The sequence below is a fragment of the Prinia subflava genome, chromosome Z, assembly GCF_021018805.1.
Source record: "Prinia subflava isolate CZ2003 ecotype Zambia chromosome Z, Cam_Psub_1.2, whole genome shotgun sequence".
NCBI lineage: Eukaryota > Metazoa > Chordata > Aves > Passeriformes > Cisticolidae > Prinia > Prinia subflava.
The window spans coordinates 46,882,743-46,910,639 of record NC_086283.1 but is presented as its reverse complement, the minus strand read 5'-3'; the positions used below and the strand labels follow the sequence as shown (position 1 = coordinate 46,910,639).

At 43.9% G+C, this 27,897-nt stretch overlaps 1 protein-coding gene across 4 annotated transcripts in view; it reads right to left on the bottom strand.

Annotated features, from left to right (window-relative positions):
• The window catches only part of LOC134563901 (long-chain fatty acid transport protein 6-like), a 45,100-nt gene extending 18,344 nt beyond the window's left edge, over positions 1–26,756 (bottom strand). For 2 of the 4 annotated variants that reach the window (XM_063422316.1, XM_063422319.1), the window contains exons 1-2: positions 11,059–11,296; positions 10,434–10,475 (exon numbers count right to left, since the gene is read on the bottom strand). In XM_063422316.1, the coding sequence (XP_063278386.1) occupies positions 10,434–10,475; positions 11,059–11,162 (146 nt within the window). In that variant the 5' untranslated portion in view covers positions 11,163–11,296. Of the gene's footprint in view, positions 1–10,433; positions 10,476–11,058; positions 11,297–20,165; positions 20,298–21,299; positions 21,429–26,673 lie in introns of those variants that run through there. The other 2 variants (XM_063422317.1, XM_063422318.1) reach the window with 2 other exon arrangements.
• Between the last annotated feature and the right edge of the window lie 1,141 nt (positions 26,757–27,897).

Below are 27,897 nucleotides of genomic sequence, written 5' to 3'. Positions count from 1 at the left end.
TGTCAATTCTTCTTGATTACATTGTGCTGCCTATCAGGCTAAATGTTTTATCTTTCTATGTTAGAAACAATTAAAGTATCTGCAGGTTTAGTCTTACAATAGATGTGCCAGTAAAATACCCTGTGTTTCAGCTCATATGACGCCCTTACTGACTTTCTGGCTTTCTCAGAATGTTATTGTTTAATCACCAAGGCCACAAACAGAAGACCGCCTGAGTGTCATGGCTTGTCTATGATTTGGGAACGTTTACTCAGCTTTCTTTGCCCCATGCAAGCTTGCAAGATTCACTAAAATGAATCAACCAGTAAATTTGCTAGCTCTGTGCAAAGTCGAATTGGCAGACTTCATAAACTGAACCAATGAATACATACTCTTAGAAGAAAATAAATAAAAGGCATGATGATGTTAGACTAGATTTCAACCCTATCTTTCTTTTAGCATTCTTGTATTACTTCTACTGACAAATATAGCCATGGGTGTATAAGTGGGAACTCAAAACAGAATAAAATAGAGGAAAAAATAAGCAGGCTACAGTAAAAAAATTAGTTCTCAAAGCTGTGTCATGATTTTGGTTCACCATTTTCCTACTTGAATTGGAAAGGCCCACAAATCTTTGTTTCAGAATTGTTTCAGCAAAATATTGTTTATGGAGCAGAAAACAAAGAAAATAAAGGAAAAATTTAGAAAGAGAATGAGTGAATTTTAGGAACGAATGACTACTTTGAAAGCGCATACATCTCTCTGAGAGAAACTACGGTCCTACAGCTGGCTGCAGTGCAGAAATCATACTGTTGTCACCTGCTGCATGCCTGGAATGAAAAGCCTGATACTTGCTTTTGACTGCAGTCAATACAACCTAGCTTGCTTTTAATAATTGCTTGTAAGGTTTTGTGGCCGAGTTTCTCAGGTATCGTGGGCATGATATGCTCACAGATACCATTTGAGCTATTCCAGACTAGGCCAAACTAGGCCTCAGGCCTGGGCCTAGTAGGCCGCGGAACGTTCCGAGTACGTAGTAGCAGATAACCTTATCTCCTACTAGGTATGTGTTAAGGTATGGCCACTCGCAGCATGGAGGTAATGGCACTAGATCTCCGTAGCCACCTTAATCCTAGATTGCTTACATACTTCTGTATGTCCACTGCCTATCACAATGCACCTGCTACTGTAAACTATCTGCTCTGTACTTAACCGGCCATCTCGCGGAATAAAGCGGAGTTCGTGCTGGAAACCATACTGGTTTGGTCTCACGTTACTCTAGTCCCCAGTCTTTCCAGGGTTCAACAACAGTGGCGCCCGAAACTTAGAGACAGAGCCCTGGATTTTAATGAAATATAGGCTTCGATGCTGTGTGATATTTGGCTTCAATGCTGTGGATTATTTGGCTTTAATGCTGTGTATGATTTAGCTTAAATGCTGGAAGTCCTCGCTTGATTTTGGACGTGTGTGTGTCACTTGCGATCTACGGTCCGGAATTCCGAGGCAGGCTGGGGAGCGTCGGCTGATTGGATTGAATAGAAGGCGACAGTGCCACCTGCTGTCAGTGGAAAGAAGGTAAGAGCAGCGGCGCGGATGGATTCACTCACGGAACGCGACTATATAGCTGCCATGCAGCTATTAGCGTCCATTGTCTCGAAACGGGGCGAAAAGATCAGAGATTCTGATATAAATCAGCTGGCCCAATGGGCTAAAAAGAAAGGCAAGTTACAGCAGCCCTCGCTTTTGTTTAGCGAGACAGAATGGAAGGAGATCGGAGATTTACTGTGGGACTCGGTAGTTTCACAGGGAAAGGACGCAAAACTCTGTTCGGAGTTAGGCGTCACGTGGAAGAAAATTATAAATACGCTACAAACCTTTGCCGCGGAGTGCAGAGCTGCCCAAGCCGCGATTTCCGCATTGGAGAGAACGTCCCCTTGCTCTCCTGAACCGGAGACCGTTCCTTCCCAAGTGGAAGAGCGGAAAAAAGTATCCAGAGTTGCGAGATTTTTCGGAATTAATTCCACGCATCCGGTGAAAGGGAATGCGGCCCCCCTCTGTTCCTCCCTCCGTGACGTGGTAGACGTAGCCAGCCATGCGGTTGAGAGACCGAGCGAGAGGCCGGAAGTGTCCTTGCCGCGGTTCGGCGAGAAAGGCGTGGGGGAGGAGACGAGCCAGCCGCCAGACCCGAGGGGCGTGGCGAAAGAGGAGGCAGGCGGGACCGGCAGCGGCGCAGGGCGGGCACAAGTGACGCAGCAAGGAGGCGGACTCGGAGGCGGTGCCACTGGCGGAGCGGAGCCAAACCCCTCCCCACCGGAACAGGAGCTGACGTCAGCTGCCCACATGACAAAAACAAAAACAGAGAACATGGCGGCGCCCATGACCGGATCGGACAACGCGAGTTCGATTCAACCTGAGATCCCTGCGCCCCCACAGCCTGCATCAGTGGGACCCGCCACCCATCCACGAGCGTCTCACTGTCCTCTGCCAGAATCTGACTCGGAGGAGGAAGCTTTGGAATCGGATAACAGCTGTGCGACGCAAACGCCGGAAAAGCCGCAGAGGTCAACGGAGCTGCAGCAAATTATAGCAGAGCTTGCTAAGCTCTCTAACCGGCAAAGTCAGCTGGAGCAAAGGACATTTGAATTATCCAAAACATTCCCGCAGAAACCATGTACCATACAACCTCTGTCATCATTACAGAGCCAGCAGGCGTTGCCATCCAATGCCCAGCAGATGGTGCTGCCTGCCAACCAAACTGATCCGCTGCTGAACCGCTGGGCTGAAGTTAAAAAACATGCCATCCTCGATAAGGACTTTGACGCAGCCAATGTTATAGCGTGCCCTGTGGTGATTGAGCAGAACGTTGCCAGATGGCAACCGCATGAATGGAAAGTACTGCAATCTGCAAAGCAGACAGTTAGTCAGTATGGAATTCGTGCGGAAGCTTCCAAAAGTATTATACAATACATCTTCACTGCTGATCTCTTGTGCCCTGCTGACAGTTCTAACATTGCAGCACTTCTGCTCACGCCATCTCAGTTTCTCATTTTTGAAAGAGAGTGGAGACGCCTGGCAACCGAGGAAGCCAACAGGCATCAAATAGTGGGAGATCCATTTTATGGGATTCAGCCGGACATGCTGACGGGCCAAGGAGCCTATGCCACGACGAATGTACAGCTGACTTTTCCCATCGAAATCCATCAACTCTCCCAGTCACTAGCCTACAGAGCTTTGCTGTTGGTGCCAGACAAAAAGAAGCCTCCATCCTATGCCAACGTCAAACAGGGAGCCACCGAATCGTTTGCTCAATTTATAGATCGTCTTTCTACGGCATTGAGGGATGCCCCAGATTTGCCTGACGAGGTGCGAGACCACCTGTTTCGTTCTCTGGCATTTGAGAACGCCAGCGCACGCATGAAAACCATCCTGGCCTCCCTCCCTCAAGGCTGTGGCGTGGACGAAATGTTGGTGAGAGCAGCGAGAGCAGAACAGTCCAACCAAACAGCCGCTTTCACAGCGGCAATGCAAAATGCAATGCAGCAACAGGGACATGTTATCGCAGCTGCATTGACGGGAAAGCCCTTCAACCGTTTTAATAACAAAAAATCAGCGGCAAAGACCCAGTGCAACCGCTGTGGTGAAATGGGTCATTTCAGGCGGACCTGCCAAAAGCCTGTTTGGTGTCAACACTGCAATGTGGACACCCATGCCACAGAGATCTGCAGGAAACAGGGAAACTTCACGACCAGCGCGCCGAGGCAGCGCGCCAAGACACAAATCAATGCCTCAACCCACCAGACCCCAAAAAAGACTCATTGAGACAGACCAGACCTGCTGCGTGGAGAAGTGTTGGTGTGGACATAACAGCAGCAGAAGAAGTCACCTTGCAAGATAAGGAAGTCACTCTGATCCCGACTGATGTCTCTGAACCCATCTATAATACAGTTTCCTCAGCTGGAGGTTTGATATTAGGAGGAGCCTCCACGAGCAAACAGGGTATTATGGTGGTGCCAGGAGTCATCAATGCTAATTACACTGGACAGTTAAAAGTAATGGTTTATGCCCTGCAGCCTCCTGTGACAATCCCAAAGGGGAGCAAGATTGCTCAGATCATCCCCTTTGAGAACATCCTGTCACGTCGTCAGTCCCAAAAGCAGCCTGCGGAAGTCGAAGGCGGAGCTGAGAGCTTTGGCTCTATGGGACACAGTGTTTTCCTTACAGTGGATTTACACGAGCGGCCACGGATTGCAGTGAAACTGCAACGAGGCGATGAAATTATCGGCATCGAACCACTTCCAGACACCGGCGCAGACATATCTTTAATTAACAAATTACATTGGCCTTCTCATTGGCCTTTGACATCCCCCTATACCCGCGTTGTGGGTGTAGGAGGCCTGACTGTTCCCTCAATAAGTGCAGATCCTATTCGGATCATCTTTGAAGATGGACAAGTGGTTGTGGCGCATCTATATGTTGTGCCAATGCATCAAGAGATTCTAGGACTCCTAGGTAGAGATGTGCTTTCCCAAATAGGGATGGTTTTGACTACTGACCGGCATTTTCCTTAGTGGCCACTGCAGAGCAGCCACCCATTTTAAAAATCACCTGGTTGACGGATACCCCTGTGTGGGTTGAGCAGTGGCCAATGACAGAGAAGAGGCTGCGAATTACCAAGCAATTGGTGCAGGAACAATTAGAAGCAGGTCACATTCGACCCTCAGTGAGTCCATGGAACACACCGATTTTTGTCATCCCTAAAAAATCAGGGAAATGGAGACTGCTACATGACCTTCGTAAGGTTAATGAGCAGATGCAAGCGATGGGTGCTTTGCAACCAGGCTTGCCAGCACCGACCATGATTCCGCAAGGGTGGGACATTGTGATCATCGATTTGAAGGATTGTTTTTTCACGATCCCACTCCACCCTCAAGATACTCAGCGCTTTGCCTTCACTGTGCCATCTATTAACAGAGCAGCGCCAGCACAACGGTATGAATGGGTAACTCTTCCTCAGGGAAGTCGTACCTCGCCTACCATGTGCCAGATATTCGTCAATTGGGCTTTGCAGCCGATTCGTCAGCGTTTTTCCAATGCAATGATTTATCACTACGTCGATGACATCCTTGTTGCTACTAAGGAGCCTCTGCCCACAGAGGACTTGGACTGGTTGATCACGCAATTAAAACATCGTGGTCTGACTGTGGCCCCGGAAAAGATACAGCGATCAGCCCCGTGGAAGTACTTAGGGTGGCTGATCACGAGTGCACAAGTCCGGCCACAGAAAATTACTTTACATACCAACATTTCAACGTTATATGATGCTCAGAGACTTTTTGGAGACCTGCAATGGGTTCGTCCCATTGTAGGAATCACCAATGAGGACTTGCAACCGTTTCTACCATGGCTACACGGTAATGATGCCAGTAGCCTTCGACAATGTACCCCTGAACAGCAACGAGCCTTAGTCAAGGTATCAGAGAAGCTGCAACGGGGTTGGAGCATTCGCCGCATAGAACACCTGCCATTGTCACTGTTCCTCTCCAACGCAGATGCCTGTCCGTTTGCCATCATCTTTCAATGGCAAAAGAAAAAGGGGGAACACCAGTCTGGGTTAAAATCGACAGCTGGGGTGATTGAATGGGTGTTCTTGCCGGTGCAGCCGAAGAGTCGTGTTATGACAAGAACAGAAGCCCTTGCTGCGCTCATCAGGAAAGGGAGAGATAGGATTTTAGAGATTGATGGGGAAGAACCGGCAGATATCAGTGTTCCGATCAGAAATGAAGATCTGGACTGGAAACTGAGACATTCTGTGGAGCTGCAAGAAGCATTGTTGGGTTTTACAGGTGTGGTTCACAACCGACAGCCAAAGGGTCCCATGTGGACTCTGATTGCACACCATCAGTGGCTGGAGAAGCCTTTGTGTTCCATGACACCTGTGGACGGCAGAACAGTTTATACGGATGCCGGCCGAAAGACACAAAGAGCTGTGTGTGTGTGGAAACAGCAAGGAGAATGGAAGCAGCATTTAATCCACAGTGAAGCCGGAGACAGCTTGCAGACCATGGAGCTGGGAGCAGTGTGTTGGGCTTTGCAAACCTGGAACAAGGAACCTCTTAATGTGGTGTCAGATTCTTTGTATGTGGTTGGAGTGGTACAAAGAATTGAAGATGCACTCATTAAGACCACTCAGAATCAGCGCCTCGGAGAACTATTTCTGCGACTGAGGAGCATACTCAAACAGCGTCAGCATGCCTTTTGCGTGATGCACATTCGTAGTCATCAGTGCAACAATGGTTTGGGAGAAGGCAATGCACGGGCAGATGCTGCAGTCAGTTGCGTTGCCCATGTCCCTCCTGAAAGCAAATTTGTCAGAGCTCGCAACAGCCACGAGAACTTCCATCAGAATGCTAGAGCTTTGCGTCGTCAATTTCAAATATCTATGAACGATGCACAGGGGATTGTGCGTGCCTGCCCTCAATGCAGTCATCACGGGCCAGGTCTTGGCCTAGGCACAAATCCTCGAGGAATGAAAGCCCTGGAACTGTGGCAAATGGATGTAACACACATCCCAGAGTTTGGAAGGTTGAAATATGTTCATGTCACTATTGACACCTACTCCAAATTCATTTGGGCCACAGCACAAACTGGGGAAAGAGCTCTGCACGTTGAGAGACATTTGACTGTTTGCTTTTCAGTGATGGGAGTGCCTGCAGAAATCAAAACTGACAATGGTCCAGCTTATGCGGGACGACGAGTTGCTAGGTTTCTGCAAAAGTGGGGAGTCAAACATACTACCGGGATTCCTCACTCTCCTACTGGCCAAGCCATTGTGGAACGGGCTCATCGGACGCTGAAAGAGTATCTCGCAAAGCAGAAGCAAGGCAATGACCTAGATGTGACCAATCGTTTATCTAAAGTACTGTTCACTTTAAATTACTTATGCCTAGCAGAAGGGCGAGAAGAGCCTGCAGTTGTCATCCACCACCAGGCTGTGAAAGAAGGGAGACCACAAGCAATTCCAGGACTTTACGTATATCATAAGGACATGCGAACGGGTGAATGGCAGGGACCCAGTCCAGTCTTGTTTAATGGTCGCGGTTATATGTGTGTTTCTGCAGGAGAAGCAGGACCTGTCTGGGTGCCGAGTCGCTTTACCCGTGCGTGTCCACAGGAAAAGATACCAACCGGCGGTGACACTTACAGAGACAGCGACGACTTACCTGAAGCACCTCAAGAAGACGCGGAGAGTGCTGAAAATTGACTGTTTTAATACTATATCATTGCACTGTTGTTGTGTGACACTTAGAGGCACGATAAGTTATTGGTTAGGGTTTTAGGTTGACAGCCTGTGTGCTACACTGTGTGCTTTTCACAATGGGTGAAATGTTAAGCATGAGGGTGTTGGTTTTAATCAGTGTGGTAGTAAAAATAAGAGCAGGGATGTTTGACATTGACACAAGGGAGAACATGTGGGTTACTTGGGCCAAACAAACTAAACAGGATTCCTTTTGTCTATCTCTAGCGACGCCATCCAATCCTTTTAGAACCTGCTTGATTGGAGTTCCACTGACCTCCATGGCAGAGTTCAAGTCTTTAACTCCTGTCAGGATTGACCCAAAAGGTGATTTAGGGCCACAAGCTGCTGCCATAGCGCGAAACCTTCGAGCGGCTGGTCCAGAACCTCAGGAGCTTGATCTCTTAGGTTCTGTGCCAGGAAACTATTGTCTTGTCTTTGGGCGCTTTGCAGTGAATTCTAGTCTATTAATCATAGATGAGCAGCAATTGAAAGGCCACGCTACGTGGCTGTCCCCTCATTCACTTTTGTATTACAATTACTCTGAGTATTGTAATAGTTGGGTCAGATCTGTCACGCAATTGACAACAGCTGCTAAGAGATTGCCACCAGGAATCTTTTTAGTTTGCGGAGATAGAGCATGGTCCACAGTACCTCAAAACAGTGTCGGAGGACCGTGTTATTTTGGCAAACTAACTCTGTTCGCACCTAGCATTCACCAGGTTCTAGGCTTGCCAAGGAAGGCTCAACGAGTCAAGCGCAGTATGTCTCAGCTAGGTCCCAACTGCAAAGATCAAGTTACCCTATGGCAGCCTCCAGCCGTGATCTCAGCATCCATTTTTGCCCCAGGAGTTGCTTCAGCACAAGCCCTCACACAACTGAAACATTTAGCCTGCTGGACAGGAAAACAGATTAACATAACGACGAAGTTGTTGAGTGAGCTTGCTGAAGATGTTAGTGGCATTCGCCATTCAGTGCTCCAGAACCGAGCCGCGATTGACTTCCTTCTTTTGGCTCAGGGGCATGGATGCGAAGAGTTTGAAGGCATGTGCTGCATGAATTTATCAGACCACTCACGGTCGATACATCAACAGTTAGCGCAGTTGAGGGACAACATGAAACATCTTGTAGTTGAGAACACCCCGTTTGACACTTGGCTGAAGTCTTGGAATCTCACTGGGTGGATTGTGGATTTAATTCGTTTTGGTATAATGATCTTTATTGCTGTCATAGTAGTTTTGACAATAGTGCCTTGCTTGATACAATGCATGCGCAAATTAGCTGACCGTGCCTTAACGTCAGTTTGGATAGCCCAAAAAGAAAAAGGGGGAACTGTGGCCGAGTTTCTCAGGTATCGTGGGCATGATATGCTCACAGATACCATTTGAGCTATTCCAGACTAGGCCAAACTAGGCCTCAGGCCTGGGCCTAGTAGGCCGCGGAACGTTCCGAGTACGTAGTAGCAGATAACCTTATCTCCTACTAGGTATGTGTTAAGGTATGGCCACTCGCAGCATGGAGGTAATGGCACTAGATCTCCGTAGCCACCTTAATCCTAGATTGCTTACATACTTCTGTATGCTCACTGCCTATCACAATGCACCTGCTACTGTAAACTATCTGCTCTGTACTTAACCGGCCATCTCGCGGAATAAAGCGGAGTTCGTGCTGGAAACCATACTGGTTTGGTCTCACGTTACTCTAGTCCCCAGTCTTTCCAGGGTTCAACAACAAGGTTTCTCCAAAGAATTCACAAAAAGTACATGCACAGGACATTAAATTACATTCCATATGAAGGGGCTGCTCAGAACAATTAAATATTTTCTGAGATTTAGACAAATTCAAAACACTTTGGGAAAAAAAATTCACATACTGTGATAAATAGGTCTTGATTTGCTGTAAATGCAAACCAGTTGTTTCCAAGGAGTATCAAATGCATGCTTAATTTACAGTCTAAGCAAATCCTGTGTATTCTTACAAGATCAGTTACTGAGCTACTATTGAGTTCTGGCGTGGTTTGATTGTTTGGTTGTTTTGTGGCATTTGGAGTTTTTTTTAGATGCTGTCTGTCAAAGTATGAGATCTGTTTGTGTTAACTCTTGTTTGCATTATTTTCATCAAGTTTCCACCAAGTGGATTTTTTGCTAGTGTACCAAGATTTTTATCTCTGCATGGTCAGAAAGAAACTTACTCCAAAAAGTCCATAAAAATGATAGAATCATAGAACAATTTGTGTTGGAAGAGACCTTAAATATCACCTTATTCCAGCCACTCTGCCATAGACAGGTATACCTCCCACTGGACCAGGTTGCTCAGAGCTCCATTTAGCCTTGGATGCTCTAGGGTACTTTTCTCATGTTGTCTCTGGTAGATTTACTCTGAAGTCATGGAAGTGCATTTGAACAATTATCTCAGAATAACTGAGTAATTCCTTTAGCTTTATTTCAATTATTTTGCAGTCTGGTTATTTTCAGTCCTTAGTCTTAATCTGCTTATCTGTTGAGAGCATTCTATGCCAAAGAAGTATTATTCCAATGGAAACTGACTGCTAGCTCTTCTCAGTCAGAGCTCCCTTTTTCTTTGCCTGGCTCTGATCTGGCATTATTCCCTTGGAGAAAAGGAGAACAGGACAACAGAGCTGCCACCTCAGACACAGAGCTACTACATGTCTGCAGCTTTGCTTGCACGAGAAGGGTAACTCTGGGAGGCAAGGAATGTACTGGAGAGAGCAATAGCACAAGAATTCAGTCATTTAAAGAGCCAGCAAAACTATCCAGACATGTTCTCCAGTCGCAGGGGAATGTAAACAGCCCTATGTGCTGGCCTCTGCACCTTTATGTCCTAACTCTCTAAGGCATCTGAGATGTCTCTGAAACACCTGAGAAACAAAGACTATCTGTAACTGCCCTCATAGTTAATGTTACAGTGACTTTAAAAGTGCTTACAAGGCTTTCTCTCATATGAGCTTTGGAAATAGTATTTTAAAAGATTTAGGGTTTTGAACAATTGTCATATAACCTCTGCTTTGAAACTTGGAAGTACCAAATTTATGTGTTATTGATTACTTAATTGGTCACCAAGCTCCCTAGTTTTGGTTTCTCATGGCTTTTTTGTGCCATCGAGTCAGAAAGCAGGGAAAAGCAGGGTTTTGTTTACTTACTCTCTCTCCTTTGTTCGTCTGGGGTTTTTTTCAGCTGTTTCCCTGCAATCATAAGGATTGAAAACAATTCCTTTTAATGAAAACTGATAATCTTAAGTGTCTATTAATTGTTCTTAGCTAGCTCATTAGAAAATGAAATAAAATTCAAAAGGAAGTCATCAGTAGTAAAAAAATACACAATGGACTATTTTTCAGTATTTTCTGGCAACCACATGAATAATGACAAACAGAGAAGGTTTCTAAATACAGGGAGCCCAAATATTTACTGAGAATTAAGGTAAAAATTCTGTTTTCCAAGTAACCTGTCAGCTTTTTCAGTGAAACAACATGCTACCATTGCTAAAAGCAATCTGACCAATAGGCAGCAAAATCTGAGTTTTGAAGCTCACCATACTATATAATTAGTAGGAAAAGACAGATATTTCTCTGATTGAAGCAGAGCTTCAGAAAATTCTAGTGCAAGCAAAAAAAAGGATATCTCTAAATTGATTTCTAATGCACACAGTGGACATTGTTTTATGTAAAATTAATTATCTATAAAAGAAAGGCGGACATTGTAATTTAGATGAGTTTATACCCAGGTCTTTTTCCAGCATCTGAATGATAAATGAAAGCATTTGCTTACCAACGTTTTTTCTGTGTATTTTGGTTAATGTCCTGTATGCAACTGGATCCTTCCTGCCCCTGTGTATCACTTGTAGGAAGGTTGCATAGGTTGCCTGAAAACATTCGTTGTGTCCAAGCAGATGTTCTCCTGCATCTCCACACCTATAATGTGTCACTGGCCACTGCGTGCCTACACATACAGATAGAGTCCTTTCTCTCTCTGGATATCACAGTCCCCAGTTCTGTAGCTCCTTGCTTTGCAGCTGTCTTGAATCATGTGAGTGAAAGGGAATCAAACACTGTATTTTGGAACAAAGTGTATTTGCTGTCTGTATTGAGAGTTAATTTTTAAAAGATGAAGTAGTCAATTATGCACTGCTGGTTTATATGCTTAAAAGGATGATAAACAGCGAAACATAGGGTTGTTCCAAGGGAAGGGACTAATCTGTTGAAATTACTGTTTCAGTGCAATAGAAGCAATTCAGTGATGTTTCCATATGCTTCTAAATACAGTATATACAGTACACACCAAACGTGTCAGTAACATTTATCTGACATTGTCATGTAGTCTCTGCAACAGAAACAAAACCCTTCTATGATTAACACTCTTTTTAAGTTTAGTCTTACAAATATTAGAGGGCATACTTGTTATACAATGTAAATGCTGAAAAAAGACAGTATAGTATGTGGCACTGGCAGCCTACTTGATTGAGGAAGTAAACAAGATTACATTAATAAGAACGAATAACCATGGTTGACTGACAGTTGAAATCATGTGGACCAACCTCTTAATTTCTGAAACTCAAAAGTACAAGCTTAACAGCTTTTAAAAAGATTGTTAATTACATTTGGACTGCCTGATTCCTGTTTGTGTATTTTAATTTTTTATAATACATATCTTTAATATATCTATGAATATTTTCTGAGGCATAATTATGGTATTCATGTATTAGAAAATTTGTAGGCCATTACTTTTTTCTCTCTCTTTTTAAATGGATAACAGCTTACATTATTTAATTAGATTAGAATGCATTATTTAAGGTTATGGACTTTTTTCCATTCACATACTAAATATTTTATTTTGTTTACTCCATTAGGAGGACCTAATTTTGAGCTGGTCATACAGTCCCCTGACATTATGGAAAGATCAGACTATCACTGTAACTGTAGAAACAGATTAAAGACACTGTAAAGGGAAGAAGACTGCTATGGAGCAGATAGCCTGAAAACATGACTCATCTGATAGAGAAAAAGAAGATCATGAAGAAAATAGCTTGGAGTAAGGGTCAAGTTAAGGGAAGATTTGGTTGCTTTCTAATAATAGAAGTAGTGTTTTGTGATTTTGTTACTGCTTTTGTTCCTGTCTTGGGTTATGTAACCAAAAAAAAAAAAAAAAAAAAGTGTATTCTATTTCATCTGTTGAAAGCAGTTGAGGAGATGTTTTCCTTTATCTCTTGTAACTCCAGGGGGCGGATGCCTTCTGATAGTAGGCCAGCTGTCAAAACCAGGTGGGGCAGTGTTTCTTATCTCTTGCACACTGTCCACCCTTGGGGGATATCTTCTGTTAATGGGCCATTAAGGCTCACCAGTGATGTGACACATTACATCATCCCATTGTGAGATGCTCCACCCAGTGGGGGAGGAGCCAACCATTCCCTACCCAGATAAAAACTGAGATGTAGAAAAACCTGGCAGCCTGTGTTCCACTGGATTCCCAGAGGAAGACCGGATCCATCTCTCGACCACTGGAGCCTTTCTACAGGATCATCTCTACTCCAACAGAACCACATCTGTTTCACAAGGAAGATTTATTTGGACTGCTTCCAACACCCTGACCAACAGGGTGTCAGGTATTTCTGACTCTGTCAGGGTTTCTAGCATTTGTTTGTTTTTGTACTACTACATTTGTATTTTTAATATTCCTAGTAAAGAACTGTTCCATTTCCCAAAATTTTGCCTGAAAGAGTTTAAAATTATAATAATTTGGGGGGAAAGGAGTTTGCATTCTTCATTCCAAGGGAAACTCCAGTTTTCCCTGGAGACACCTGTCTTCTCAAACCTAGACAGTTCGCTTGTGGATAAATTATTTTAAAGGTGGTGATTTTTATCATTGAAAACAAGGACACCACTGGGAAGTAAAAAGTAAGGTCAAGAAGATGGAAGAGTTTCAGCTGAAAAAGAATTATAAGATCAGCAAAAGAGAAAGAAAACATATATTTTGTATCATAATGGCTATGAGTCTTTCCTAGCAGTCCTAGATTTCAGTCATTTGCCTAATAGCCAAGAAACCCAAATGCCACAGAACACCAACCAACCAAACAAGCAGATAGAGGAATTATCTGTACTATATCATACATTCCAATATGTGTCCTGCAGATGACTAACAAGTATAAGCAAAGCAGAATTGTACTACCTTCCTTACTTTCTTATTTAACATCTCCAAAATGAAATTATTAGACTAGATTCTTTACGCGACTTAAATTCTTTCACAGAATGACACAAAGGCTGAGCTTGGAAGGGATCTTTCGATGTCATTCCATCAAGGTTTTCTGGTTGAGCAGACACAGTTAGAGCCACTTACCCAGAATCATGTCTGATCTACTCTTCAATATTCTTTCTCCTGTCACAAGACACTGCAGGAGAGAGCCTGGCTCCATCTTTTTTGCAGCATCCTTTTTAGGACCTTTTGGGTTCAGGCCTTTCTGCCCATTGATCAGATCCTCTCCTAGCCTTCTAGTCTCCAGAGTGAGCCATCCCAGCTTGCTCAGCCTATCCTTCAAGGAGAGATGCTTCAGTTCCCCAATGATCTTCATGATTCTTTGCTGGTCTCTGTCCAGCACATGCAGCTCTCTTGTTCTGGGGAGCTCAGAACTGAACACAGTACTCCAGGTAGAGAATCAGCTTCTTGTTCCTGCTGGCAAAACCACTAAAGCAGTCCAGGATGCCTGCCTCGACCTCCAGGGCTTTGTCTGCAAGCTAGATATGAAAGCACACACAGGCACCTGGGGAGGCCTTCCCTCAGGGGCAGGACTTTTTTCTTTCCCCTTGCTGAACTTTTTGGGCTCCTGCCATGGCAGAGTATGGCCCCAGGGAGCCATGTCCCCGTCCCAGGGGGATGCAGAGAGAAGCACCAAGTTATGACTCTGTGTAGGAGGGTGCTGGTTGCTGCTATAACAAGTTTGCAACAAGCAATGCAGGCTGGTAGGAGAGCAGAGCCTCAGAATGTGGGGGCAGAGGGTGTGGTTAGGGTAAGGGCAGGCCTGTGGTGATTGTCACGATCCAAGCAGGAAACAGGATCCAACTGGGGTCCTTGACAAAGGTTGTGAGGCAAAAGCAGGGACTCTCAGATCCTGACTCTCACAGTGATAAGCATTGCAACACAGGCTGGACCTTAATACCTCTGTCTGGGAACATCTGCCTGAAATCAGAGCAGAGGTGCAGGTCTGAAGCTAGGGAGCGTTTGCCTTTGGGGGAGCAACAAAATCATGCTGGCAAATGTAGAAGGACCCAGCAGCATTAACTTGCCATTCACCTTGGCCAGAGACTGCATCCCCTCACCCCTTCTCCCATGCTACTCATCCATAGGGGCTGGCAACATGTTAGGAAGCAGAGGCCATGCACCAGGAAAAGGGGAGAAAGCACAGATGGGGATAGCAATGCCAACAGCACTGTTAATAATACTGAGATTCTGTATTTTTAATCCATTAAATTTCCTTGATAGACTAGTAAGGGCCTTCTGATTGATTCCAGTTGCTGGACCAGTTCCCAGCTCCATTCTCATCATTGTTTGGGGCATTCTTCCAGTACTGCTCGTGGGTTGGCCTCCTGCAGGACTGGAAAGAGCCTTGGGAGCTGCAAGCCCAGCAGGCGAAAGGTCTCTATCCCAGCTGGAAGTGGAGGGACCTGGCATGGCCTGTCCTGCATCCTCATGAGGCAATAGCTTCCCCCTGTAGCTGGGAACAGGGGCACTGGAGGGACAGCTGGCACCCCCATGAAGATAAGTGGTTGAGCTGCTGGAGCTCCTCCTCAGCTCCAGCAGGGCTGCTGGGGGAGCTGGGCCAGGTGTGAGAGACCCACTTAGTGAGGCAGCAGGATGGGGGGCACCCCGGGGGCTGCCCTCCTGCTCCTCAGCAGCATGGCTCTCCTCCAGGTTCGGCAGATGGTGGGCCCCTGTTGCACAGCAACATTGGTGAGGTCCCCTACAAACCTTGCCATGCGGATTTTGAGACTGAACGTTAGATGCTGGATCAAGAAATTTATGTTCAGCCCAAAGTAGCGCAGGGTGAGCGTTACATAGTCCTCCACTACGTGCAAGGGTTGATTCTCAAAGGTCAGTCTCAGTTTCTTACCTACCCAGAGAAGAAGGGACTGGAGGAAAGCTGAGTGGTCATAAAAAAGGGATGTCCAGGTATGCATCTGGAGGGCACCTGCCAGAGACCTGGGGCAGATGGTACTCCACAGGCTGCTGCCACTGCAGGTCTGTGGGCAGCTGGATGGCCATGAGGTCCTCCTGCCTGGTGGCCAACCACTGATGACCCTGCAGATGGTGTGACAACATGTTCCTCAAAGTCATGGTCCACCTGCATCGAGCACACAATGGAGAGGTTCTCTGTCTTGCAGAGGGGGCACTTGGGCTTGCTCTCAGCCCACTGCAGGATGCATGGATAGTCAGCATTGTCCCAGCTGCCCAGGCATGTGGGACAGCAGTTAACCAGTTCCATGGCCATGCTCTGTACTGCAGTGGGATGGTGGGAGAGGTGAGGTGCTGGGAGCTGTTGAGTGCTGCAGCAGTGGGTGTCACACTAGGAAGGGATGTTGCAATCAACTGCCCTGGGGAAGGATGGAAGTGCCCAGGTCCCTCAAGAAATAAACCCCCTCCACTCTGCAAGGTAACTTTGCTTTCCAACTCACCTCTGCTGCTGAGAACACTCCTGGGTGCCTCAGCTGCCCGAACCTGTCAAGGCTGAGGAAGTTCTTCTGATGGATCTGGTGTTGGCACTAAGACCAGCAATAAAAAAAACTCCCCTCAAACAACACTGGCACCAAAGGCTTCACTCAACACTCCAAACCTCAACAATTGACTCAGCTGGAATCCAAGCATGAGTTGACTGGGTGATACTCAGTGCCCAGATAAAACAGTAAGGTCACAGTCTATCACATGGGAAATTACAGTAGCCAAATCACAGTCTGTCACTTGGGAACATCTCAGTGTTGCAAAAAATTCAGTAAAAATAAAAAACTCCTTAACACCAATATACATTAAGAAGCAGGCATTCTTCACTTGGCTGGATGCACATGGGGATATATCCTCCAAACACTGTGTAAGCTGAGGACAGGAAAGTTTCTGTTTATGTACTGTATTTTACATACATATTCATATTGATTTTTCCAAAATAAACATAAATATGATAATCATTTCCCCAAAATCATGAACACATTTTCCTTCCCCTTTATGCATACATTCTTTTGTCCTAGGGGTCTCTTTGGTGATCCTTATTGGTGGGTGACCCCAATGTTATAGCTGGCTCACTGACATCAGATGAAACTGTCAGAACACTGGGGCTGGTGGACTTACAGTTCTCATTCTTACACAATGGGCATTGTGCAGTTCCACAGGTCAGTGGATTTTGAAGAATAAGCATTGTATTAGTTCACTGGGTGTAGACAATTTATCAACTGGTAACATCCCTTGGTGACATCAGTTACCTTGGAGACACCACTACCCAGCACTAGGTAACATCACAATGGGCCATCCTCATCCAGTGCTCTCTCCAGGAGCACTGTGGCCCAAGAGTACATGTCTGGGGTTACCATAGTGCCACTGCCAACACCACCCATCTATCTATTTTCTCATGCTCCTTTACCAGTGTTTCATACCAGCCACCAAGGCCTCATCCCTGTGTTCCAAAGCCCCATCAGGTCGCTTTGGCCAGAGCAGACATCTCCAGGCATATCTGGGAAGAGGGATCTCTGGCTAAGAATTTGTGCCTCCTTGAAAAGCTACAAGACAAAGCCAGCAAAATGGCTGTGAGACTGACAGCTGCTGGTGGCACTCACTAGAAGTTCATCAAGCTCACATCCGCTTGCAGCTTCTCAGGACACCCAGGCAGTGACCAATCCAGAAATATGAAGAGGCCACCAAAGGCTGAGTCTCTTGCCCTTTGTCTTAGCTCAGGTAATTCTCTCCAGACTAAGTGTGAATAAACACTTAGCAACTTCCAAACAGGTGAATAAGACAGTTTGTGTGCAAATGGGTGAACCAATTTTATTTCGTAATACAAAATCTCTGCTCCTTGCTTTGAACTTTGCAACATTATTGTGATTTGGTTATTCAGTTTGCAACTGAGGTTTTGGGATCCTCAGAATGTCCCAGAAAGCCTTCTAAACTCTACCTAGAGACCAACAGTGTAATATGAGCTATATAGTTAAAGACAAGATTACCTACCATATCACATGGCCATCGTCCTTGCTCACACAGCGTGGGGTGGGGAGCAGATTGCTTTTCAGAGGTTAAGCTGTTCCATTTACAAGCCAGTACAGTGTGCTAGAGGGAATTTACTATTAAGGCCTCTTACTACATATATGTCCCCAAAATCTTCATGTCCATGAGATTTTCAATACAAGTTGCCTCACACCATCAAGAAAAAAAGACTCTTGGATGTATTACACTATCAAAAGCCATCCTGTAATTTGATTGTATAACTTGCTATGTGTGCAACATGACCACAAAGAAAAGCATGAAGTGCAAGCAAATTAAGGAAGGGTCAAAGAAGTAAGTAATTTCAATGACCCTCTTCCCTTGCCTCAAGTACACAGTAAACTATGTAAAGCAATTCACATCAAGTAATGCATTCTTACCAAAAATCAAAGGAATGCTTTAGGCTGAATTAAGGAAGAACAGCTTAGAAAAGGGGATACACAGATGGTAGAACCGGATGTTGTGGTGTCTTTGGTGGCCCTGTGAGCTGAGAGGGACAGATACTATTTTCCCATTTCCAGGTTTCTTTGGTCTCTCTTTCAGAAAAAAACTGGAATACAATTTAGGTCAAATCAGAGCAGAAGAATTTTATCACTACAGCTGTAGGAGAGAACACAGAATGGCAGAGTGACCATTGCTGCTGATAGGCACTCTGTCCAAAGGAGACAGACACAGAGCTGATAATACTTGACATGCAGGTTATACAACCCCTTCTGTGTCAAAACTGTGTCAGATAAGCAGGATATGATAGGTAACAACAGAGATTTAAATCCTTCAGATAAGTAGGGTCTATGCAGTACATCCATTTACAAATAATCTACTACTTTTATGAATAATCCACTCCTTTGTAAATAAATCCTGCTGACTGGCAAGACCCTTAGCTTCAAATGTTCCTTAAGTAGGGAGACCTGTAGAGGCCTATGAGACATTAACTATTTTGCTTCCACAACATTGGATATTTTTTTCCTCCTTTCTAAAAACAGCAAAACCGGAGAATGTAGCATGAAGTAATTTTAGCTAGATATATTATGCCAACAACGCTGAAGTCTGCAACATGAACAAAATGTAGACAGGAAGCTAAGAAACAGAATATCCTAGTTGTGCATCAACTGACATCTAAAAAATATAAATGTTATTACTAAATCACATTACTGTCCATGTTACACAGAACCACATAGACTTAATAATTTCTATTATGTGAAAGGGTGTGTTTATCTAGCAAAAACATGGACAGAAGAGGATGTAAAACAGTTTATTGTGAATTTTTTTCCTCTCTTCTATAACAATTGAAGACAAAGAGGAGAGAAATGAGACAGGAATTTAAATGAGAAAAAACATCAGCTGTGAAATAACAATAGATCACAGAAATTCCAAGAAAATTGTTTGTTTGTTTTTTACTTTGGTAAAGGGGACTTACTAGGATAATTTGAACTGTTAAAATCTGGAAAATTTTGAAAGATTAAAGTTAGAACAGTTTGATAGTTACTCAGGAGAAAACTCATATGTTCATGGTTTAGGTTCCCTTCAGTAAAAATACAGAGTTTTCTGGCTTTACCAGAATCATCTTTTATCACTCCAGCCAGAGGAGCCAGCAAGGAGAGGAATAATTAATTTCCCAGGCAGTTGTATTATGACAGACCTGTTACTCACTTTTACAAGGCAAACAGTAAGCCATGCTTTTTAACTGCACCAAAGTAGCAAAAACTCATCTAGATGCAGACACAAGAGGCCCCTAATTTACCCAGTTTGTGTTTGGTAGTTAACTTCAGCAACTCAAGCTTGCAGTCCATCTCTGTTTTCTAAAGCTGTTTCAATTCTTTCATTTTGTGTTTGGCTCTACCAGCTAACCAGTCTCTTAGAGGAAACTTGTCCAGGATGTTCTTGATCTGGCATTATTTGTTCATATGTAACTCAACCGAAAAAATAGTACATCAAAATTATGACAACTGGTGTAATGTCACAATCCATAAAAATGAAAAAAAACACATTAATTATGATTATTACATAATTAGTTTATGAAGAAAAAACAAATCTGACCTTGCTTTATGTCCTGGTCTCAGCCAGGGTAGAGTTAATTTCTTCTCGGCAGCTACTAAAATGCTGTGTTTTGAATTCAGAATGAGAATGGTGTTGATAACACACTGATGTTTTGGGTTTTGCTAAGCTGTGTTTATCCTCAGTCAAGGACTTCTTTTTCCTTGTCTCATGCTCTGCCACTGAGGATATACACAAAAGCAGCTGGGAGGGAGCACAGCTGGGACAGGTGGCCCCAACTCCCCAAAGGGATACTCCACACCATAGAATGTCAGACCCAGTAAGCAAACTGGGGGAGTTACCCAGAAGGGAGGGGGCTGATTGGAGTTCAGGAACAGAGTCTGGCACCAGTCAGTAGGTTGTGAGTGATTGATTTGTGCATCACATGTTTTTTCTTTATTATCATTATTATCTACCATTACTCCTGCACTTTATTTTTTCTTATTAAATCCTTCTTATCTCAATATACAAGTTTTACTTTTATTGTCCTCCCCATTGCATTGGGGTGGGGTGGGGGTTAGAGGAGACATTGAGCAAGTGGCTGCATGGTGCTTATTATCCAGGTGGGCTTAAATCAGGGTATTTTATAAACTCTCATCATGACCAGTGCTCACCTCTGAGTGATCATGCAAACGTGGCAAGTCTGTTTGTTTGTTTTCCTGGAGGTCACTGCTGCAGTCCTGATCCCCAGCAGCTTCTGGTGCTACATTAATGCATTGGACCCTTTCTCAATCACTGTTTGCACCCTGGAATATAAAGAGAATGTGAAAAATCATGGGAAAAAATGTCTTTATTAAAGATATATTGTTGATTTCTTAAAACTTCACAGTGGAGCACAGAATGAAATGCAATGCTAGAAGTATAAGGGTGAGAGTCTAGAGCAGAATGCCAATCCCTGTCAGCAGCCTAGCCCCAGTTAAATTATTTAAATGGAGAGCAGTGAGTCAAAGTGACCCCAAAGCATTATTTTTTTCTGCTGTTCTGACACTGCTGGAGCAGGTCTCTCACCAAGAAAAAGGACCTTCAAGGGACCCTGTGGCACACAGCATGATTCCCTTGGCAGCAGAAAACACTGGAATCATCAACCCTCCAAAACATTTTCTGTTTCTAAAAAGCAGCTGAAGAGCACCTGCTGGGTGCTCCATTAAGACCAGCAATGAGGGTAGAGGGTCTTAATAGAAACAACGGTTCACATCACAGGTACAACAGAAGAAGCTCCACTGGCAATTCCTGGGTTGAATTTTGCACTTAGTAAGAGGGAGGAAGAACATAGGCTTCCTCATCTGCAGTGCTTTCACTCAATGACACAGGAAAAAATCCACCTCTTAACTAGACTCTATACTCACATGTATTAAAAATATCCTCCAGGATACTTTGCCTATGTAGATGAGGACATGTGAGCCTGAGAGGGTGGAGGAATAGCAGCAAACTGGGGAAGTCAGCAAGATTTGGCATACTGCAGCTACTCTGTGCTTGGGAATCATTCTTTTCTCATCCTTTCATTTAGGATGAATGCTCTAATTTGAAGCTTAGAAGAAGGGAGTTGAAAGCCTTTCATTGGATACATGTGACTGCAGGCACGAAGTGGGTGGGTTTTTTGCACAAAAAGGGTCAGGTACTAGCAGGAAAGGGCAGAGCAGTGTTGCCATACATACATGAGGCATACAGCTGATTAACATAACAAAAATAATTGGCAATCTTTATCAGTTTTGCTCCTGAGTGCATCCAAGCCACTGAGAACAGCCTACCTGAGAAGCAATATGACATCAGAAGAGAGGGTATCATGCTTGGCACTTGTGTTATTTCACTTCAGCAGCAGATTATACATACATAGAATGGCATATTTCCTGCTGCACTTTGCAGGGACTTGTTGCACTCTGTAACAAAGAGCAGAGTTCCTCTTTGGAGTAGCCATTTGCAGGGATTTTGTATGGTCAGGTACTTAATCAAGGGTCAGAGGAAGACTGGAGAAAATAGGGGCCTGCTGGTGAATGGTTCAGGGGACCTGGTAACAGGTGACAAGGGAAAGACCAATTAACTCAGCGCCTTCCCTCCTCAATATTTGCTTTACAACATTTACAGCAATGTGTACACTGTTTTTAACCAGTAGGTGTCAGACCCAGCAGGATCCTTTGAGGCAAATCAGACTATTTCAGGTGTGAATTTTGATTGCTGAGGATGATTGTATCTCACACTGAAAGCATTATTGACATGATCCCATTTATTCTTAGTGACTTGAACCTCCTCCTCTCTGGGTGGTCACTTCTGCTCTTGCTGTCACAGTACCTCAGCAAATTCTGCCAACCATGCCAAATCTTGAAGCAATTCTTGCTGCATAGTTTGTTGAACCAGCACCCCTAGCAGCAGCTTGACTTCCATGTGAAGTCTCCCTGACTCTCCTGCAGGATTCCTAAGCAGTAGAGACTCCCAGCAGGGAGCTAGGCTGTGCACAAAACCTCCAGGCTTGCTGAGGCAGCCTGGCATCAGGGCTTGTTGCTCCTCACCCTTCTGTCCAGGCCCTGGCAGTAGGGTTGGCAGAGGGTGGGGGGCACTGGGACCAGCTGGGCTGAAACACTGCAAGTGGGAGAAAGAGGAGCATGTGGAGATGGAAGAAGCACAGGAGGAGCAAAGTGTATGTTAGGGTGATTTGCCCATGAAGGGGTCAGAGCAGCCCTTTGCTCCTTCACAAAGCTCATCCACAAAAATTTTTCTCCTAAGTGTAAAATAGAACAGTAGCTGATCTTTTCAGTCAGCCTAGGTCCTGGACCTGTGCAGGTCTCATGCAAGAAGTACAGTATGCTGTAGGGGCTCCTGAATGAAACAAGCCAACTTTTCAACTGAATGGTGTAGATGCACACTAGCGCTGTGTTAGTGGTATCAGCAGGAATATGTATAGTTTGAAACACAGTCACCTGTAATGTTAAAATTAATTCTGAGTACTTAATTCAGAGAGTCTTCATTTCTGTTTTCTTCCATTTTTTCAATTATATTTCAGAAAACCATGGGGGTTTGAAGGGTTTTCAAATTAATGCATACTTTAAAATTGTGGAATGCCAATAGTTTGGTTTGGTGCTGCAAAAAAGCCCTACATTATAGCATGGACAAAAACTTGTACAGTGTCATTGACAGATTGCATAACAGCTCCTCTTATAGCAAAGCCTCCATGTAGTGCCTAACCTCGGGCACTTGGGGGTGTCTTCTGACAAAATGTATCTCTGACATTCTACATCACATCTAAAATGTGCCAGCAATAGTTCTCTACAGTAAGGATCATTGATGTCATATGGGAATTTCCTCCGATTCTATCAAGCAGTCCCTGAGTCCAGCTATATCCGGCCTCTTGTTTCCACACTAGATTGCCAGTGATGTGCTGAGGATGTATGTCTGATCAGCAGGGGATGTCCCAGGCCTTCTCAGCATGCTGCTTTTTCCTTCAGAAAGCACTGACAGCAGTATTTCTGGCTTTGCGTGTGTCTCCTGTAAAAATGCTTAGCACATACTAGGCCTGTTTTTCTTCATAGATCATCTGACCCTTATGCAGTTTCACTTTTTTGCATCTTCCTTTGCTGTAGAACAGGCCATCCATACCCTGGAATGAGCAGGAACCAGAACAGCTCCCCAGGGCAGTGGTCACAGCACCAGCCTGTTAGAGTTCAAGAAGTGTTTGTACAATGCTCTCAGGCACATGGTGTGACTTTTGTGATGTCCTGTGCAGAGCTAAGAGATGGACTGAATGATCCTTCTTGTGCCCTTTCGAACTTGGCATAGTCTTTGATTCTGTGATCTTTGTAGCCTAGTTGTCTGAGAGGTGTGTGTCCCTGTCCTCAAAGGATTCCGGTTGCATACTTGTGAATTTATTGTCATTAGTTAGCTCTATGACACAAGCTGCTGCCTCTTCATTTTGTTTAGTGCCTCTTTTAAAACTGATGTAATGAGGTACTTGTTCAAGAGCAGCACAACTCAAGGAAAAATATAATTAGGCCTAAGTGGAACTATCTTCCAGCCACAAACCAACTGAAAACAAAAACTTCAAATCTAAATTCATCTATGCTGTTAATTCAAACAACCTAAAAAACATTTCTTCTGTTTCCCTGAAAAGGTGAATTCCTTTTAATTTCCGCATTACTTAAAATTAATGTTCCTTCTATGTCACACATACCAGGTGCATTTACTTTAAGAGATTATTGGTTTGTAGGTATCTGCTTAAATCCTGGGTAACTTTCTCAGTGTATATTTTGCTCTGCCTTTTTGTGAGATGTTACCACTGTCCCTTACTTTTGTCTCTGTCCTTAGATGTCATATCCACAGCAAAGCTTTCATATGGTTTAAAAATAGACTCACATTCATTATTCAAGTAAAGTTTTAATTCCATAATTTCTCCCTTCACAGAAAATAGTTTTGAATCTGTGTTCTTCCCAATGCATTAAAATCTTTGAAAGTCAGAGTAATATCTTGATTTAACTAGCAATCTATTGAAAAAGCCTGTGTTTTCAAACTTGCAGAAGATCTAATTTACCACTGTCAGTAGCAAACAGTCTGGGAAAAAAAAAAAGAAAAAAGAGGAAAAAAGAAAGAAAGAAAAAAGAAGGATTTGTCAATATTAGATAGCAAGATAAAACCATAAGCACACAGAAACTCTTTGTTGTTTACACCTCATGCCTCTAGGACCTCCCAGCATGGCTCAGCCTGTCTGGTAACATCTCCCACTGCACTTCCAGGGATCTCACTGCTGAGCTCAGTGTCACAGTAGTTGGTGATGGGTTTTGTCATGCATGTCATGAAATAGAGACTTGGCTTGAAGGATATAAAATACCTATGTCATGGATATAACTTCCAGCCTTTAGTAAAATCAGCTGGATGCAATATATCAATTGCAGATGGAAGAGCTTGTGATACGTTTAATGGTAAAATGAAAGACAGGAACATTACACAAATGTTAGTTTAGAAATAAGAAATAAGTGAAATAAGTGGCTCATCCTACTGTTTTTCTTCACTGTTTTCTTCTTCTTTATATGAGTATATCACAAATTCTTCTGTGGTTAAAAAAGGGCCAGGGGCATGATCTGATGGCCAAACCTTTCCATGCAGAAGAGGACTATTTATAATTCAAGGTGTAGGAGAAAGTACTGGTAGACATATTTAAATCCATCTTCCAAAGTAAGTACTCCTATGCATAAGTAGTATAATTTTTCATGAAGCATGATTGAAATATAAACTTCCTTGAGCAAAGGAACTTGTCTTTGAAGAAAAAAGGAAAAAATCTCAGACTGCTTTAAGAGATCAGAAAAGCCCTGAAAAAACAGCTGTGAGAGGAAGTCAAGGACAACAAGACAACAAGATCTCAAAGTGACTTGTGTAAAATCAACCTGAAATTCTGATGCATTTAACTAATTTAGTTTACGTTGCAAAAGCTTTCCTGAGTCTCTCTTGGCTTGGAGTCTGGCCAGTTCACCAAGGCTGTCATGTACCCACACTGAGAGGATGTTGCCTGTGCAGGCCTGAAGGACAAGGAATGCAGCACTGTGCTTCTTGTGCTGTGGTTTGCTGGAACCAAGATCTACCAGACGGGAAACAGAAGGACTTATCAACTTGCTGATAGGGTAAAAACCAAACAGTTGTAAAATGGGACAACTGATAAAAGCCAAGTCAGACATTGGGAAGCTGTGGAGATGTCAGAGTATCAGTCCTGCAGAGAAGTTAAATTATTGCCCAAAATTACTGGAGGTGCTTATCTACTCCCCTTTAAAAGGACTCTAGATTTTAAAGACAAAATTTCTGAGAAAATTGTATAGGTAATTGATATATTACATATATGCACTATTCCTTGCTGAAGCAGGAAGGAGGCTGAGACCTTTCTTAGTTAAACCTGTGTAAAAGGGAGGCTCAATTACTGTGGTACATGCCCAGAGTTGCAGTGAGCCAGAATTGTTATGACTGTGCTGTCCCATGGGGTGCTTCCTGCAGCAAGGAGCTCTTGGTGTAACCAAGACAAAGCAGATGTCTAGTCCCACCTGAAAATCCGAGATCTTAGGACCCATAAAGAAGACCTATGACATATTTTAAAAAAAAGCAAGCCCACAACTATTTAGTAAGTTGCATCCTGACTATATTGTCCCAATAGGAAAGTATCTACAAATTATCTGAGAGTTGTGGATTGTTCACCAGTGGAAAGGAAACAAGAAAAATCTTGAATCCCAGAGCACAGAAAGTTCTCAAGAGTACTCAGTGAATATTCCTGCCAAGTCCTTTTCCTCCAGGCAGACAAATGTGACACAGTGAAAAATATTTATAAGTTTGCAGCATTCCCAGTATGTCAGATCTCAGATGTTAAGAAAAAAAAATAATTAAGACAAATATCCACATTCAGTTGAATTTGATATGAACAAATCAGCCTTTTCTGCCTTAGATGTCTGCCAGTACGGAGGGAGGAAGGCAAGAAGGCAGGCAGGAAGGCAGGCAGGCAGGAAGGCAGGAAGGAAGGAAGGAAGGCAGGCAGGAAGGAAGGAAGGAAGGAATGAAGGAAGCAAGGAAGCAAGGAAGGATAACAAAAACTGAACCTACACCAACTGAACTACAAAGACACTCCATGCTGGAAAACTGTAACCTGGGGCTTCATTCTGGGCCGGGGAGTTGATGTTTCTCCAATGTGTGGGCAGGAAGGTGTTTCTAGTGGCATCAGCTACAGCTTTGCTCTGACATAGAAAAACTGAGTATGCTAACACTAATATACTCAGATGGCAAACAGTGTGTTCCCTTTCTTGTTGTAGGTACTTAGGAGAGAAAGAAAGCATTGTGTACACACAGCACAATCAGTCAGTCTGGAGAAATGTTATTGTTCTCATAAGCCTGAGAGTGCTTAGAGAATGGTGTTTGTGCTCTTGCACCCTTTGTACCCATACAACATTTCCTGCTTTTGCAATGTAACAGAAGTATGGGGAAGTACTGGGAACCTTGCACACATTACCTCCAAAGTAATGAGAATTTCTATGCTAAAAAGACGAGAGCATAAAGAGTGAGAAAACTTGAAAAATCTGTTCTCTAAAGAAGCTTTTTTCCCCCCCCAGCAAATGTTACCAATAATTAAGAAATGGAATGCATTGAAATGAAAGATAGTTGGCTAACCTGATCCTTCCCAGTTCTTGCTCCCTCTCCATCCAGCAAACAGAAAGGGCAACTTTCCATGCCTCAACCAGGAACACAAAGAAGGATAATGCATAGCACCACACTGCACTGAAGTATTTCTTATATTTAATTTTCTCCAGGCTCTTTTATTTCCCTGCTTGTCAGCAATGAGGAAAGTGGGAGCAGAGAAGTCAGTCTTGAAGCAATAAAAATACGTCATGTATCAAATAACCACTGATCATGGTAAAAAGCTGCTAACAAGAGAGGTACCTACAGAAAAAGATAGGTAAATTCCTATACCACAGACCAGGCTAGGTTTCTGAGGCGAGTACTAAAGAGGATGAGGATTCGTTTCATGGCATGTGTGAAAGGGAGCCCTTTCACGGCAGTGCCCTGCAGGACCGCACAGCCTCCCGGGGCGCCGGGGCACAGCAGAGCAGCCAGAGCACCACCCGAAGGGCAGCTCCTGTCAGGACAGCACAGCCAGCAAAAGGGAGCCTTCTGGGCTTCTTATCCCCCTCAGAGTACCTTCATGTCCAGACACACAACTCTCAGTTGAAAACTAAAATAGTTGATCTCACTGATGTTAGCCTGGCAAGTTTTAAGAGTGTGGGTTTTTGTTTGTGCTTGCTTGTAACATCGCAAACCTTGCCTTTCTAGGGTTTGTTACATCTTCCAGTCTGATGCCTTTTCTTCAACTTAAAGTGATTCACTGGGCCCTTTGAAATATTTTTTTTTTTTCCTTTGGAGAATTAACACCTTTGCCCCTTTTATAGATTTCCAGTGTGAACGAGGGTAGTTCTCTGAAAGCCAATTCCAAAATCCATCCTATTTATTCTACTGCTGCCTCTAGGTATCTTGGGAGACCTTATGTGTTGGAAACAGCAGTGTGTGGTCCAAGAGCATGAGGGGCTTGTCTCTGCCCCTGCTGACCCATGGGGAGGAAAAGGAGCAGAGCCCCCTACATACCAGATCAAAACAGAGGAAAGGAAGGAACACAGATTTTCTCTTTGTGCAATAACTCCTATACTGTTTGAAAGTAATGAGACAGCTAAGTTACCTGAAATTATAACATTCTCTCTCAAAATGTAGGTTTTAATATCACTGACCTGTGGTGTGCTGGGCATTACTCAGCTGCATAGAGAAACTCAGTAGAAACATCATCACAGCTGCAACTTCTCATTAATATTGGTAATGTGCTCTTACACAAAACTACTGCTACTG